This window comes from Balaenoptera musculus, chromosome 1 (genome assembly GCF_009873245.2).
Source record: "Balaenoptera musculus isolate JJ_BM4_2016_0621 chromosome 1, mBalMus1.pri.v3, whole genome shotgun sequence".
NCBI classification, from domain to species: domain Eukaryota; kingdom Metazoa; phylum Chordata; class Mammalia; order Artiodactyla; family Balaenopteridae; genus Balaenoptera; species Balaenoptera musculus.
The window spans coordinates 129,910,765-129,927,618 of record NC_045785.1 but is presented as its reverse complement, the minus strand read 5'-3'; the positions used below and the strand labels follow the sequence as shown (position 1 = coordinate 129,927,618).

Here is a 16,854-nt window from a genome sequence, read left to right as displayed (position 1 = left end):
TTTTTTTCTGGTATAGTTTTATTTACTTAGAAAATCTTGATTTTAAATAGTATGTAATAAAGATCAATTTCCCTTTTGACTGCATGATCAACTCTATAGGACTGAATGAGACAAATTTTGTAAACATACCCAAATCATCTTTGCATATACCTGAGCTTTGAAACTCTTCAAAGTAAAGATCTGAGGTCCCTAGAAAGTAAAGTAAGAGAGCCTCAGAGACTTTGATTAAATAATCTGTATGAAAAGACAGAACCTTACTTAGAGTACCTAAGTACCAACTAGACAGATGGGTAGAAAAATTAAGATAAGCATTCAATTAAAAATTACCATTATACTTTTTCAAACGAGAACTGAAGGTTTAAAGAGTTCAATGGAATTGCTCCTTTTCACATCGTCTTTGCAGGTATCAAGGTAAAAGCTTCATGATGCTGTCTTCAAAAAATTAGTCATCTATTAAAAGATTAAGTAGCTTTTATAAACATGTCAGAGATCATCCTCTTAAAGGGTAGAAGTGATTGAATTATTCTGACAGTAATAACAAGTAAAGCTCTCTCTTGTAGAAGAAAGTGTGCATACCCATAATATTCCAATCCAGATATTAAAAAGTTTTGAGCAACTTTTACCTAGTCTATTCATCCTTCACTAGGAATAAAAATGTTTGTATATAAAAAATTAAAGTCCATTGTGTGCTTAATAGAAGTATAACTAATAAAATAAATTGTGACACTGGAAAAAGTAAAGATTTAATACAGATATAAAAAGGAATCAAATGAGAATCATAATAAGGTGTTATGGTATAACTATTCTTTTAAAATTGCAACATGTTGAATTAATTACAATACTTAAGTTTGAAACACTCTATGGAATGAATATATTAATTAAACCAAAAGCCAGTTTATAAAATAAAGCTTTGAAGTCTGAAAAAATTTTGCAGCATCAATAGTATCCCCAACATGGTATTTTTACCTAGTATCTTTTGTTGAAGAAGCTCAAGAAATTTCACAAAGAAACTGAATTTTTCTAAGGCCTACAATAACCTTAAATTTATTCATTGATTCTTTTGGTTTTTTCCATTTGTTTATTCTTTTCCTATTTGACGGAAAAAGGAAGTAGGAACTAGGATGAGTTTGCAATAGGAGACATTCTCCATGTCATATTTTGGGGTCTTTGTGTGCGTATATTAACAATTAAATATCAACTCCATAAGCTCGAAAGAAGTAATTATTTATTTTATAACAAAAAAGAATAAATTAAAAAGACAACTTTTCAAGGGCCAGTCTTGTATCTGGTCCCTAAGAGCTACTCATTAAATGTGATGAAAAAAGTGAGACTTCAATTAATCATCTCTGGTCTATAACTTGAAATGTTCTATTAAAAAAAAAAACAACATTCATAAATTCTAATCAAATTCTTCACCACAATGCCATAGCCATTAACCCCTACTTTTTCTATTCGAATCATGGAGCACTGACCTATAGAATTTAATTCATACAGTCATTCAACAAATATTTATTAAGGACTAATACCAGGCTCTGGGGATACAAAGTACAACAAAATGACAGTTTCTCTACTCTATGATGACACAGTCTACTGTCTTGTTAGTTTAAAAATCAACTAAAAGCCATGCGAGTAAAAAGCAGCCTAATCTGAGAAATTCAAGGGAACATGAAACCCAGCAAATATAAAACAACAAATAACAAAAAATCACTTTTCAGAGCTACATTATGACAATTAAGAAAGGGAGGCAGGTAAAAAAAAGAATGAAAGATATGATGGAGAGACAAAGAAATATAAACTATAAAGAGACACAAAAAGAGAAAGGGAAGATACTGAGAAATTCATGAAGTAATCAAGCAAGAAGCTGCAAATAGAACTGTCACCAAAATACAAGCAGAAACGTGTGATATGTTGGGGAGGGAGTCTTGGTGCCTGCCTCATAGGTATCCGCTGTCTCTTCCTTTTTTAACCTTGGCACTAATTAACGGTAAACCTATCTAAACATAAATTTGAATGGAAAAGTAAATCAAAGCCAAAGCAAAACCCTGGAGAAAACTCAGCACACTACGTTACCCAATAAAATACAAATATGCTCTAGAAATATGTGCAGATAAGTCCATAAAGTTATGATGAAACTGGGATCCAGGAATCACATTATAATCTCAGGCTCTTGAAAATTGTGAGATTTAAGAAAAATATCAATGCTTTCCTCTTATCCTTAATTCTATGGCTATAAATATAGCTTTTATGTCACGGATCCATGCTCAGCAATAGCCCAGTCTTCCCTCAAAACAGTGTACTCCTACTCTAATTCATTACAAAATCATCTTTTCCTTAATTAACCTCAAAACCATGTACTATGTTTAAAGAATAACAAAAACAACACTTACCACTAGAAGCAGAACATTATCACTTAAATACATGAAAACAATTAAGAGTATATTTTTAAATTTTTACAGAAACATATCAATGCTGGCGGGAAAACTCTGAGTTCTCAGATTCACATATATAATCATAGTTTTTACACATGTAGGTGTCAATATTGATATGATAGAAAATGAAAGACCTCAGGTAATGAGCACAAAGAAAATTTAATAAAAATTATGCTGTGAAAAAAATAATAAGCAAAGGTATAATTATGTAGTAAGAAACCATCGCCCTTATTATGCAAGAGAAGAGGAAATAAAAGGTACATTTTCTTAAAGAATCTCAATAATTCTTAGTTTCCTTTAGTAAAGACCTTCTACTACGTACATGTTCAAGTCATTTACATTACAACACAGTGAGTATTCTTTAGTATCCTTGCCTCCTTTATTTTTTTTGGTTAATAAATTTTAAAGAACTACGAATTTTCTGGAGAAATTTTTAAATTTTATGGCTACATCAGTAATATACCAGTACAAGAGTCTGTGATTTTTATAATACCAATGGTACAGACTCAGCAGGAGTAACCCCATTCTATCAAAAAGCTCATTTCCTACAACTAGACAAGGTGATGACAGAGAACAGAGCAGCTATGTAATTAAGCAATGCCCTGCCTCTCAACAAAACTAGTGTTGAGTGTTATTTGACTAACATACAGCATTGAATTTTTAAAAAATAAACCACGTAAAGAAAAAGCAAATATCTACCTGGCTAAATGATGTACAAAGTTTAATTTAGTTGTGGAAACTTAAATTAAAAAAATACATAACTGATACCATAATTTGACTTTTCAATTAAATATTCACTAAATGTTATTTGATCATAAGAAAAATACCAATTTAAACATTTCCTCTTGAGACTGTCCAGTATTTATAATTATAGTACGTTCCACTAAAATAGGGTAAAAATTTTTCTTTAGCTACATGTTTTATTAAAAGCCATCTGCTACAATAATGCACTGGAGAACAGAGAGAAGACAGGCTTTACTCTGAGCGGTACCAATAATCTGACAAGAATAAACACAGTGAAGCTTCATCTGTCTATACAATGCTCAAGAAAACAGAGAACTTGCAGAATCTTAAAACAGGCCACTCTTATCATTGTTTTCTATTTATATTCCAAAAAAGATTTTTGGCAGCAACTACCAAAGTAATACTTGCAACTTTGCCCTTTTTACTCTCTGATAGAGGTTTAAACACATGCTCTCTGTACTTTACCAAATTAGACTTTGTCTTTGCAAGTTTATACTGTTTTGTATTTAGCCAATAGATGGTACTTTTCAGTTCATTGATTTTAAAAATTAATATGCATTACCATCCTAGCACAGTACCTGGCACACAATAGGTACTCAAACATTTATTAAATAGGTACTGTAAAATTACTTGTTAAAATTCTATTACGTCGACCCTAGGTAATCAACTAAATATATCATTTTAATATATTTCCTGAGGTTTTTCACTTCACATATTTATTACAACAAGAATAAACTTGTATTATGTTCTTCCCATTTTACCAGGGGACAAGCACTGACCCATAAATAGTGGATTTGGTTGGCCAATTGAGGTGGAAGTGAGGGAAGGAAGGAGCACATTGACTTCACTTCCTAAGGCTTCCAGGATAATCCAAGCTAAGTCACGAAATGGCAGCTGAATCATTACATAAGCCACTCCTATACTGTACTCCCTCTCCTATCTTGCTCAGACATATTTAATTCCCACCTCAGACATTAACTTCCCCATGAAGTCTTCCCTGACTTACCCAAGCAGAGTTGTCACTGCCTCTTTTGTATTCCACACACTTGATTAAGATACGTGTTATAACCTGTATCATCATATATTTGATCTATCTGTGTACTGGCCTAGCTTTCCCTAGACCACGCTCCTCAAGGTTGAGAGCCCGTTTTGTCTACATAGGCCTAGAAACCACACAGAGCCTGGCCCATAAAAGATGCTCAATAAAGAGTTACTAAATGAGTGAATTAATAAGTGAATGAGATTGATATCTGCCTTGCAGTCTTGATTAGATCATACAGGCATCAGGAGTGATTTTTAGAGAATATCATTTGACTTTATGATATACTTGAATATGCATAATCACTGAAATAATAATTCATATAATCATTACAAAGTCAAGCCTAAGGATGCAAACATTCCAAGATATTCACTAGTCAGAAAAAAAAAAATTAGAAAAAGACAAATCTGACTTTTCATACTTCTAAAAAGATCACTTCTCAATTCCATCAGCTGTTGTTCACATAATATGCTCTCATGAAAATTATGCGACTGGAAGTTGTCAAACACATATTAAAGTAGAAATATACACTGATACCAATATCCATTATTACTAATATCACGCATTCATATCTTGAATACTTACTACGTACCAAGCACTTTATCATTTTATTTAATTCCCGCAACAATCACAGTAGGTACTATTATTATCCCTGCTTTACAAACGATGAAACTGAGGCTTAGAAAGTTGGGATAACTTCTCAAGATCACAAGTTAATACATGGGAGGTGCAAGACTCAAATCCAGGCCAATCTAACACTAGAACTTAAGTCCTTTAAAAAGAAAATGTATGTGTGTGTGCACATATATACATATACTTCTTGAAGAGAAGATTCATTTGGAAAAAAACAAATTCAAGTGAGAGAAGGAAATGAGTTATGATGATATTTCTGAAAGCTTATCAATTAAAAACTTGTTTTGATTTTAACAAAATATAAAGTATGAATGCTATCAATTAGATCACTTCTACGAAAAAGCACAGAATTATAGTCTAATATTTCCTATGCTACATAAGCAGTATCAGCAGACTTGATAAACTATACCACACATACCATGTAATTACTAAAATAACACATACAGTTCTGTAAAGCTACATAAAATTCAGGTTTCCCTAAAACACACACGATCTTCCCTATGTCAAATGGCTCATACTGTGTGAAAATGTGATCATTTACTCAGTGGCTCCTAAAGCCAGCAATTAAGATTTAATCCTAAGTTTAGAAGCTTTAAATTCTGTTTGTTTCTATAAGGGGCAGCAAGGTCACAATCCTTCCATCGTCCTTTCAGATCACCTCAATATTATAAAGAATCTTAATTTAATAGAAATAACAAGAAATCTCAATGATAAGCAATAAAGAACTTACACTTGCAGAAATATGCGGTACAAGTCTGCCACTGATTCATCAACGTGTTGGTGCCCTCAGCCTCTGGCAGAAATCATGTAGCAGCAGACAGTGGTTGAAGCCGCAAGTCCACTTTAGGACAGATGGTGTGAAGACCCACTTTAAAAGGGACGGCTTGAAGTTAGGTGATTTCGGCTTTTCTATCACTAATTCTAGAAAGTACTGTTTAGAACATTTCCATCATTTAGAAGGTTTACACATGTGTCTTGATATAAACAGAATAATTCCTCAAGTAAATTATAAATTTCATTTCCATACAATGAATAGCAAAAGTAGAGAAAAGGGATAGTACTGCTTTTATTTCTTTAAACTTTTATTACCCTTAAGGATTAAATGATGGGGAAAATAGAGAGAAAGAGTTTTCCCTTCCAAAGGATCTTTAAAAGACAAAATGTAAGAATGCTCTCTTTCATTTCTATTTTAGAGTTTTCTACTTTGTGGATTCAAATACTGACTCTGCTATTTAGTAACTGTGTGTCTCTTAAACTCTCTGAACCTCCTATCTCACTGATGGTAAAAATGGGAGTTATATCACTAAAGCTGTCAGGTTTACATGGAAAGGGCATATGAAAGCACTAGACATAATGCCCATCACACACTCCACTACTTCTCTCAGCAAGTGTTTTCTAGCATCTGCTAGAGGGCAGTCCTAGCGTTGAGTGGTAAGATCACAGCGGTGAGCAAAATCCATACACAATCCTTGCTGACTTAGAGTTTACGGTGTAGAGTGTCCCCGTGGGTCATACTGAACTTCCCACAGCCTCTGACCATGGCAGGACCTTTCACAACTCTGTGTCTTTGGGAGTGGCATTGCCTCAGACTAAACATACCCTCCTGTTCTTTGTTCCTGGGCAGAGTTGGCTGCTCCAGTCTCTGTGCTCCCTTATCACCTTGTTCATATCTCTGTCACAGCACTTAACCATGTCATCACCATTTCTCTGCTTTCCGGACTGCCTCCTACACTGGACTGTACGTTCCTACAAGGTAGGATATCAGTGTTACTCTTAACACAGAAGACACCTTAATGTTTAATAAATGAAAGAATGAATTAGTGGCACAAGTACATAACAGAGTGTTACACACATCTTGTTTTCCTTCTTTCTCTTGATTTCTCAGATGGGTGTCCTGAAACCTGCACAGACGTCAAGAACCCACAGTAATCTCCGTATTTCCTAAAGTTCTTTTCTGTGCCACTCATTTAACACTGAAGCATACACTGCTTTATAATTTTCCCCGTCCCCTATCACAATGAGTGCTTACCATATATTAGGCATGCTCTGAGTGCTTTACGTGAATTATCTTATTCAATCCTCACAACAATTCTGTACGATATGTATTATTAAGCCCATTTTACAAATGAGGGAATTGAGACTAAGGATAATTAAGGGACTTGCCCAAGGTCACAAGCTACTAACCAGCAGAGCTTGAAATCTGAACCCACGGTCTCCCTCCAGAGTGAGCACCAACATTTCCTCCCAAAGTGGAGCTGCAGCCTTCACCAAGGCAAGCTGTGCCTAGAAGCTCCTGGATGCTGCCAGTGGGATCAACAGAATTTCTCCATTATTTAGATGGATCAGCTCTCTTGGCTGGTCCTGCTTGGTCCTCGGCTCCAGATTAAGGTTACCAGTTAGCCTGCAGCTCCTGTCCTGCTTCATCTTAAATCTAGTCTAGAGTGTTTCATCCTTTTTAAACCTTTGGTCCCTAGAGTCTTCTCCGATCGGTCAAAAAGATTTGCAAAGTTTTATTTTCCATAGATTACACTACAAAAACAACAAGGCCAGAGAGAGTGACTGTTCCACACCGTAACCCCAGCCCTCTTCCCTGTTCAATATTACTCTCTAGCCTTGACCTACTAAGATTCAGGGTGGCTCGATCTACATGCCCCACTGGCCATTGCAAGACTCTCTATGCCAGTAATTCTGAGTGGCTCCTACCTACTCCCTGGCAAAACAACATAGGCTAGCACACCAGGACCTGCTGCTCAAATTAACCCATTGCTGTGCTCTCCCCAACTAGATGATAAAATTCCTGGGAAAAGACACTGTGCTTCACACTTTACCAGCTTTATCCACAACACAATGTAAGGCTTACAATTTAGGGGAAGAAGAAAAAAAAAAGAGATAAATGACTATATGAATAAGTCAACAAATGACCTTGGGTCCCTCGTGAGAGGGACAAAAACAAATTTTACTGCTCATCCAGTACATGCCAGGCCCTATACCAGACACAGGGTATCCACAAAGAGTAAAACAGTTGTGGTCCTTGCTCCCCTGGAGTTTAGAGTCTACTGGTGAAGTAGACCTTAATCAACTAAAAGCACACTGTGACAGCTCCCTCCCCTGAGGCAATGGTCGATATGCTAATATAATGGAGTCACAAAATCAAATATATTTGAGGGCTGGTCAGGTGTTACAATGTATGAAGAACAGAGAGTAAGTAATAAAGAGTAGTATGTCTATGGCAAAACAGAAAGTACAAGCTTGAGCCAGAAATGTATATTATTCTTTAATGTATTTATTGATGATTACACAAAGCATATGATAGGCTGGATCCAGCCTGCTATATGCCATCTAACCTGAAAAGGATGCTTCAGAATGAGATTTGTTTTTTCAAATTGTGGACTAGCGCACTATATACTATAGGATTTAATGATAAACAGACTACTTTCTCATAGAAGCCAAATCTTAGTAGGTTTTCTGTAAATACTTCGTATTCCTTCTTCCCTATATAATCTGATGTCTTTGGGAGGTCTTTAGCAAGTTTATATGCTCAAGCTGAACCATGTTATTAACTGACCTTGAAATCTTTCCGTTCCCTTAATAAGAGAGGAAAAATCAACTGGACCAAAAGAAAATACTACCAGCTTTGGGCAAGAAAGTGCCAAATATGCAGGTACTTCTTACTGAAAATCCTCTGGGTGTTTATGTTCTTTCTCCTGAGCAGCTCCTAAGCTCATATGCATTCACCACCAAAGTGCATTCTTAATGCTCTTGGCTACAAGCACTTGCTGTCTCATTTCTACCTATAAGCATAGAGAAAGAACAAAATTATTTTTTAAATACTGACATTATTCATCTTATTTTTATTATGTTTGGCTATGAAGCAAGGAAGACAATGAAATTAAATATACCACTGTACTTCCTCTCACAGAAATGTTATGACTTGAGAGCCTGAATAAAGGCACATGATCAGAGCCACACATTTCTACATTGTTTGTATGAAAATGTTTTTGATAAACTGCACTGTTAATGATAGAAATAACATTAAAAATTTTATGTGGTCATTGACTTATAAAGCAAAGTTGGAAATATTTATTATACTATCTTAAATTGTACATTATTAGTCAATCTCAAGTGGCAATTAGTAAACATTTGCTGTCCTAAAATAAATAAACTACTAGGTTTACATGCTTTTCATAATAAATTATTGCACAACAGATCTCAACTTCTGTCTCTACTAACAAGGCAGCTGTAGCAGAGAAAGGTAGCTGTCTACCTAGTATCTATTCTCTTTCTTCCTTATTAATAAACTTGTATTTCAGTGGACGAAGAGGAGCAGCAATGTACCATCTTAAAAAAATATTTCCCAGCTTTCTATCGAGATAGCCATGTAACAGAATCCTGATCAAGGAGATTAAGTGGAAGCTGCTGTTTGGGGCTTAAGGAAAAAATATTTAAAAGGGTGACAGACCTGGTTCTGTCAAAAAGAGGTATGCCAAAAAGAGGTCTAGGCTCATGGAAGGTTCAGGCTCATGGAAGGTCCAGGCTCATGGGACGTAACCTCTAAAAGCTTGGAATTTCCCAAATGACAGGGACATCTTTGTTATTCATGGTGGGCCCCTCCAACCACATCTGACAGTTTATACTTACATTTTGGGTGACTCATGGAAGGGCCCTAGAGAGCTTATGCTAATAAGAGGACTAAGCATGGGAGCTGGCCAACCATGTAATTAGAGGATAGGGGTGTTGAGCCAGGTGATATCAATACAGTCTCAGGGGAGGGAACAAGAGAAGGCTAAAGACTGAGTTCAACCAAGTGGGCAATGATTCAATCAATCATATATACATATGATGAAACCCCAGTAAAAACTCTGGATACCAAAGCTTGCTGAAATGCCTGGGATGGTGATAGGTACTACTGCAGATTGATGCTGGGAAGGTAATATGTCCCTGAGGACAATGCAAACTTCCTGTCTGGAACCCTCTCAGTCCCAGATTCTGCCCAATGTATTTCTTCCTTTGGCTCGTTCTGATTTATATCTGATACGCATCCTTTTGCTATTTAAAAAAAAAAGAACTGTAATGGTAAGTATAACACTTTGCTACATGCTTGAGGAAGTCTATGGGGACGCCCAAATTTGTAGCCAACTGGTATGAAGTGAGAATGGTTCTGGGGACCCCCCCCCAAACTTGCAGCTGGTGTCAGAATCTTGGGCAGACTTGGCAGTCTGGAGGACTGTTCCCTTAGCCTCAAGTCTGGCTGCCTTTGTCTTTTCTCTTCTCTTTTCTGGACACAACACTTGATGCAGAGCAGCCATCTTGTGACAACAAGGTGGCAGGCATATGCCAAGTATATCAGACAGGGTTCACTCAGGGACACAGAACCCACTCTACGTATTTCAAAAAGGATTTAATGCAAGGACTTAGGCACTTACACACTGGAAGACCAAAAGATTGGGAACATCACTGCTAGCTTTCAGGTTTGCCACCACAGCTACAGTCCAAAGAATCAGGAGGTTGATATTGCTACTCGGGATAGGAAACCGCAGGAAAAAGGAACTACAGAATGAAGGCATGTGACTCAGAATGGAACGCCCAGAGCAGATGCAAAATCTCACAACTGGCAAGGCCCAGGCATCTGCCCACCACTGCCAGAGAAAAATAATGTGGCTTTTTTTCCCTCCCTCCAGTCTTCACAGGCAGAAAGTAAATCACAGCCAGAATCCCACAGTGAAAGGAGTCCAGGAATATTTTATTCAGTGAAAACATTTATGTCATTCTGTCTCTTGATCTTAAACTTTTTCCTAAAAATTGTATATTCAAAACTACCATGTTGCTTGGTATATATGGTAAAGCTTGTATCACATATATGAACATATGTATTGTCAGGAGTTTATAAATAATATTTTGGGAGACTATTTTCATTTTTCTCCCAAAGTCTGAAATATTAAAAGGTATGAACTAACAAAGCCTCTTAGTGGAGGAAGGAATATGACAGTCGCTGCTATGCCATGAGCAGCCACTAAAGGTATACAGCTTGTTAATTACGTGCAAAAGTGATTTGACGCCAAGAGTTATGGTCTCTGGACATTTTTGCTCAGATATCCTCATCAATAAAAATGTCTGAGCATAAACTTCCAATATACGTATATTTATTATTTATTTTTATTATTCACAAGTGCTACTGTACTAATATAAATACTATAGAGCATAGAAATGTAGAGAAAAATTTAAAAATGAAAAATGTTTGTTTAAATAAAATGCTACAAAAATACTATTCAATATTGAACATGGGTCATTTACAATTTTTTTATTTTGTGTAATTTTTCTATTGAGATAAACTTCACATGACATAAAATTCACCATTTTAAAGTGTACAACTCAGTGGTTTTTAGTATATTCACAATGTTGTGCAACCATCACCTCTAACTCCAGAATATTTCCATCACCCCAAAAAGTAACCCCACACCTGTTAGCAGTCACTCCCAATTCCTCCCTTCCCCATCCCCTGGCAAACATTAGTCTACTTTCTGTCTCTCTATATTTGTCTATTCCAAACATCTCATATAAATAGAATCATACAATATGACTCCTCATCTTTTGATATGTTTGTTTAGCAGTTTATAAAATGACAGTTTGAAAACTTTCCAAAATCAGTTTTTTGGTTCATGGTTTTAATCATGATCATATCTGGAAAATAATAACAAAGAGCAATAGATCCAAGCAGAGGCACATCATTTGTTTCAGTCCCACCCATCAACCATTTTGTTGAAATTTGGCTAGGAGAGTACTCATTTTCTCAAAGTATTCTTACAAATAAACCAGAAGGTGTTGTATTTTCATATTTTTAACACAGTCTCAAATTCTCTGCAACCATTTGCACAAGTTTTAAACATACCTGAAATTTCTGATTCCAGATTTTAAAGTAAGAAAATGGTAAGAGTTTGGTAATAACACAGGCATGTAGTTTTCAGTCACAAAATCACATAGTAATGTTTAAATTGCTAAATGTTTCAAACATCCTTCTCTATAACATGAATTTATTTCCCAAAGTAGTTGCTTTGTCATCCATTACCATAACATTAATTTTTGCTTGAAGGACAGATTAGTGTGTTTATTTTTTTTAAATATCTTGACATGTAACATCCTGTGACAGCAGTCTTTATGAACCACCCACCTACCCTATAAAGATTTAAAACTAGATAACCTGTAAATCCACCTAATCTAACACAAGCAAACTGCAAGAAAACTGAGTATTCTAAAAGCGAATATACGAGCGTGAGCACCACTGTTATTCCATTCCAAGGTGTGCAAATCCCTTCTTCCCCCAGGTCACTCCTGAACCACACGGGACAAGTGGCCATCAGACCCAAGGACCTAGCATGGCACAACAAATATTAGTATAGCTGAATAACATTTTGCATTTGTAACTTAAAAAATGCAAATGGAACTTTAGACATCTCTGCCCCCGACATCAATGGATCATCTTGCACATCCCACTATAGAAAATACTAATCATAAAAAATGGTATAAAGGTTTTTAAAAAAAAAAATGCATGAATTTAGCAGTGACTGAATATACTAGGCACTCAGAAAATATTTGTGAAAGGGAGGGCGGCAAAGAGGTAAGGAAGGGAAGAAGGAATCAGAGGGGCTAAAGAATTTTAAAAGTTGATATAGCCTGAGGAATAAAGTCTTACTTATCAAAAAAATTCATTTATGAATAGAGATTTTCTAAAAAACAAACAAAATGTTACCATTATTTTAAAATCCATGATTTATTAGAGTAGATTAAGAAATTAGGAGGTAAGACCTAAGAAGAGAGCCTAGGATCGAGGATTACCCTTACCTGTGCTCTAAAATCAGTTCTTTGGGCATAAGCAAAGGAATTTACATTGGAACCAGAGGCTCCTGACAGGATAAGGATATGGGCAACTATCCACATCATTTAAGTGTAAGGTTACATAAGCACAGAAGGGCTTATAATTTCATTTTAAGTTAATTTGACTTTAAAATTATACTAGAGTACAGTTATACTGTGTACAACTGTACATAAATCTCATACAGTAAGAAAGGTTAATTGAGAGTACTTGAAATATAAGTATATTCCAACTTAGTAAATAGTTATAAAGTTACTAGAACAAAAAAATGAAAGCCAAGGCATTAAGTGTTCATAGATCACTACAGTGCATTGTTTATCACTGTCCAACAAGTGTTTAGAACAAAAGGCAACTATTCACTGAACAACAATAGAGTTTTTAAAGAAGTTCAAAGCATTTATGACTTACTGGAGCTATGAAAACAGGATTTACTTAATATACTGTTGCATGAGAATAATATGAAAAGATCTCCTACCTTTGTGATAAGAAGTCGGTACCTATCCAGCATTGCCTGGTTGTCATGGCAGCCTGCTAATAATTGCCATACCTCTGCCCTCAATGCTTCAGGAACACCACTCTTCACCAGAGTAGATAGCCCTTTTGGTCGCGCACCAAGATTACTGTGCCTGAGAAAACAAGAAAATAAACCATTCATACTCCCTTCGCCACTGCTGACCTGCTGTTGTTATGAAAAGTATATTGATGAGTTTATATAAAAGTGCAAGACTGGATCAGGAGAAAAATGGCAGGGAGGGGCATGAAATAATAATAGTAGTGTTTAAGTTTAGTAATGTCTTCAACTTTTTTTTCTTGATTGCATCTTCTTTATTAGTGAACCATGTTATTCCACCCACAAGGAAAGTTCTTTCTTCTCCTCATTTACTTTTTAATCATCCTATGAACCTATTCAGAATAATGAATGTGTTAAGTATATATTTCTAGGCAGCATTCCAAGGCATAAAAAGAGCCATTTGAATCCCCTAAGATGAATGTATGACAAGTTGGCTAATGACGTGTGTATGGTAAGGGTTGGGGACAAGGGATGCTGAAAGTAGATCAGGGGCCTATCACACCTTGATTATATACCTCTACATCCTGACCCAAAGTGCTTCCTAAAGGAAGAACCTAGCCCTTTCCTACAAAACATATACAACCTATCCAACTCCCCAGCAACATACACTTATCAGCCTTACCCATTTCCAAGGGTGTTTAGAATTGGAACAATGACAAATACATTGTCATGAAGTCAATGACCACATAGTAGGTATGCTACTATGATAATCTGTCCAACTGAACAAGAAACTGAACTGTAGTTCCCAGTCTATGCCTAGCTTGAACCTGGAGCTATGTTCTATGCCTTTTTGTTCAGACTTTATCTCTACTTCGCTGCTCACCTTTGATCTCTTAGAGCTGATCCTAGTGTAACCATCTGGACTCCAAACCTTAATGAGGTACTCTGGTTTGGTTAACATCCCAGGTTCTGGTTTCAAGTTTTAAGCCTGAAAAGTCATAGAAACCACATGTCTATTTTCTAAAATTGGCCTCCCATCTACTTTACCTACTTCTCTATCTTTACACACTCTTCCAGCTCCAGGCCAGACCTCAGTTTTGGCATGCCCTTCATCTGAAAATATGTTCCATGCTTTCCCCATCCTCTCATAGTCCAGCTATCTTGGAAAAACTGTAGTAAGTTCCATAACTCGAAAGTTCAAGTAAACTCATCTCATTAATATCTTTAATAAACCATCAAATGTATGACCATTCTGCTTTCTTTCAGCCTCATAAAGGAAAACGTTTATATTGTTGAGTTAGGGAACCTAAGCTGATAATACTGACAGGCTTGAAGCAAAACAAAGTAAAAAGAGGTAGAGCTTACATGATGTAACATGCTACGGCACCATTAAAGAACATAATTATGCTGCTAAGTGAAAAAAGCAGGTTTCAAAATAGTATATATGGTATTATTTAAAATACACATTCTCTCTCTCACACTCTCTCCCTAACACATACTATTTTGAAACCTGCTTTTGACATGCATAGGGAAAGAATATGGAAGAATAAACGCCAAAATATCTATGTAATGGAATTAAGAGAGAAAGTACTCCTTTTATTTTCCTATACTGTTTGAAATATTTACAACGGTCTTGAATGTTTTTATAATAATACACCAAAAAACCCATTTCAGGTCTTTAAATTTCTCTCATGGACTTCAATTAAAATATAAATTTAGTTAATTTGGAAAAACACCATAGCTAAATATGTTCCATAAAATATGTCAAGTAGATAGAGTATTAATTATTCTTGAGAAGACTTATACCTGAGTAAACTGTATGACACATGGATTTCCTTCCTACTGCCTCTTCTTCACTATCCAACTGAATTTAAGATTAGCAAAAGAGGGGCCTCCCTGGTGGCGCAGTGGTTGAGAATCTGCCTGCCAATGCAGGGGACACGGGTTCGAGCCCTGGTCTGGGAAGATCCCACATGCGGCGGAGCGACTAGACCCGTGAGCCACAATTGCTGAGCCTGCGCGTCTGGAGCCTGTGCTCCGCAACAAGAGAGGCCGCGATAGTGAGAGGCCCACGCACCGCGATGAAGAGTGGCCCCCACTTGCCGCAACTAGAGAAAGCCCTCGCACAGAAACAAAGACCCAACACAGCCATAAATAAAGTAATTAATTAATTATTTTAAAAAGCTATAAAAAAAAAGATTAGCAAAAGAATACTGCACCACAAGAGAGCCAGGATCAGTCATAAAAGGGTCTTTTTTGTAATTTATTATTTGATTCTGATTATACTTTTGAATAGGAAAAACATATGTGGTTTGAGGGCTAAGAAAGTTTCTGTACTCCTAATGTAAAAAAAAAAATGAGTTAACTAAAAACAACAGTGTGCAAAGGGCTAAGCTCATTTCCTATGAAATTAAATGCAAAATATGCTGAATTATGAGTCCCATAATGTACAATATCATATAAGAATTCAAATTAATTAAATAGATTACATGTTATACAGAAATCAAGGTCATCACTGTGTATCTACAGCTATGAAAATTCCAATAAATATCTCCTATAAAAGAAACCTTTATTCCACCCCACATCACACTCTAGATATCATACTGTCTCCTACCTTGCACATCAAATTTCTCTAAAGGATCGCTGTATACTCACTATCTCTATTTCTTCCCCTCACACTCATCCCTCAGCTCAATTCAGCATGGCTTCTCTATCTCTCCTAGAAACAGTTTTCACTTAAGCAATACATGACCTCTCTCTATGCCACTAAATACAAAAGACATATTTTTCACTCCTTTCACTGTTGACCACTTTGTTTCCCTTGGCTTCAATAACAAAGCACTCTCTTTCCCCCCCTCCCACAAACCCCACTGATGATTGCTTCTCCTCTATTAACCTCTTAAGTATTCTGAGCTTTTAATCTCTCCAGTTTCCCTCAGTGATCTAATTCTCTTCAGTCTCTTGCCTCTGGGCATTATCATCCATGCCCATGTATTCTGAGCTCCAGAAATCAACATGCTCAAATCTAAACTCATATTCTTTCTTCCTAAACCTCATCGTTTTCCAGGGTATCCTACCTCAGTGACTGTCACTACAATCCAACCAAATTTGAAACCTAGGAGTTATGGTTGACATTACTCTCTGTCCCATAATCCTTTACTAATCCATCAAGAAGTCTAATGCATTTTATTTTCCCAACCTGTCCAAAATCCATGCACTTCTACTTCCACTGCCACCAACTGTAGTCACTCTACAACCTCTACAATGACCTCCTAACATCCACTCATCCTTCTACGATATGCTTCCAATACGGCAGACAAAATGAAAAGGACAAACAGCTTGATTAAGTGTTATGTTGGCTCAAATTACTTTGTATAATGATTTATATAAGATTTTGAACCTGGAGTATCTCTTCCTACTCATGCATACACACACCTTAAGGTTAATAGTCAACAGTCCCTAATACACATTTTACCACAATATGATTCAACTTAACCAACATTCAGCTTCTAGCTGACCCTCAGCCATCTGTTTGGCTGGGTATAATAGAAAAGTCTTTTCTCCTCTCTTAAAAACCCAGGCACTATTTATCTTTACAGACTGACATTTAAAAAGAACTAGGTCATTCATA

The 16,854-nt window shown here is 36.1% G+C and overlaps 1 protein-coding gene across 9 annotated transcripts in view; it reads right to left on the bottom strand.

The window, feature by feature from the left end:
• The window catches only part of RABGAP1L (RAB GTPase activating protein 1 like), a 693,841-nt gene that overhangs the window by 477,240 nt on the left and 199,747 nt on the right, over positions 1-16,854 (bottom strand). For 7 of the 9 annotated variants that reach the window (XM_036844645.1, XM_036844610.1, XM_036844603.1 and 4 more), the window contains one exon: positions 13,188-13,338. In XM_036844645.1, coding sequence (XP_036700540.1) covers positions 13,188-13,338 — 151 coding nt within the window. Of the gene's footprint in view, positions 1-86; positions 451-5,575; positions 5,777-13,187; positions 13,339-16,854 lie in introns of those variants that run through there. The other 2 variants (XM_036844662.1, XM_036844671.1) reach the window with 2 other exon arrangements.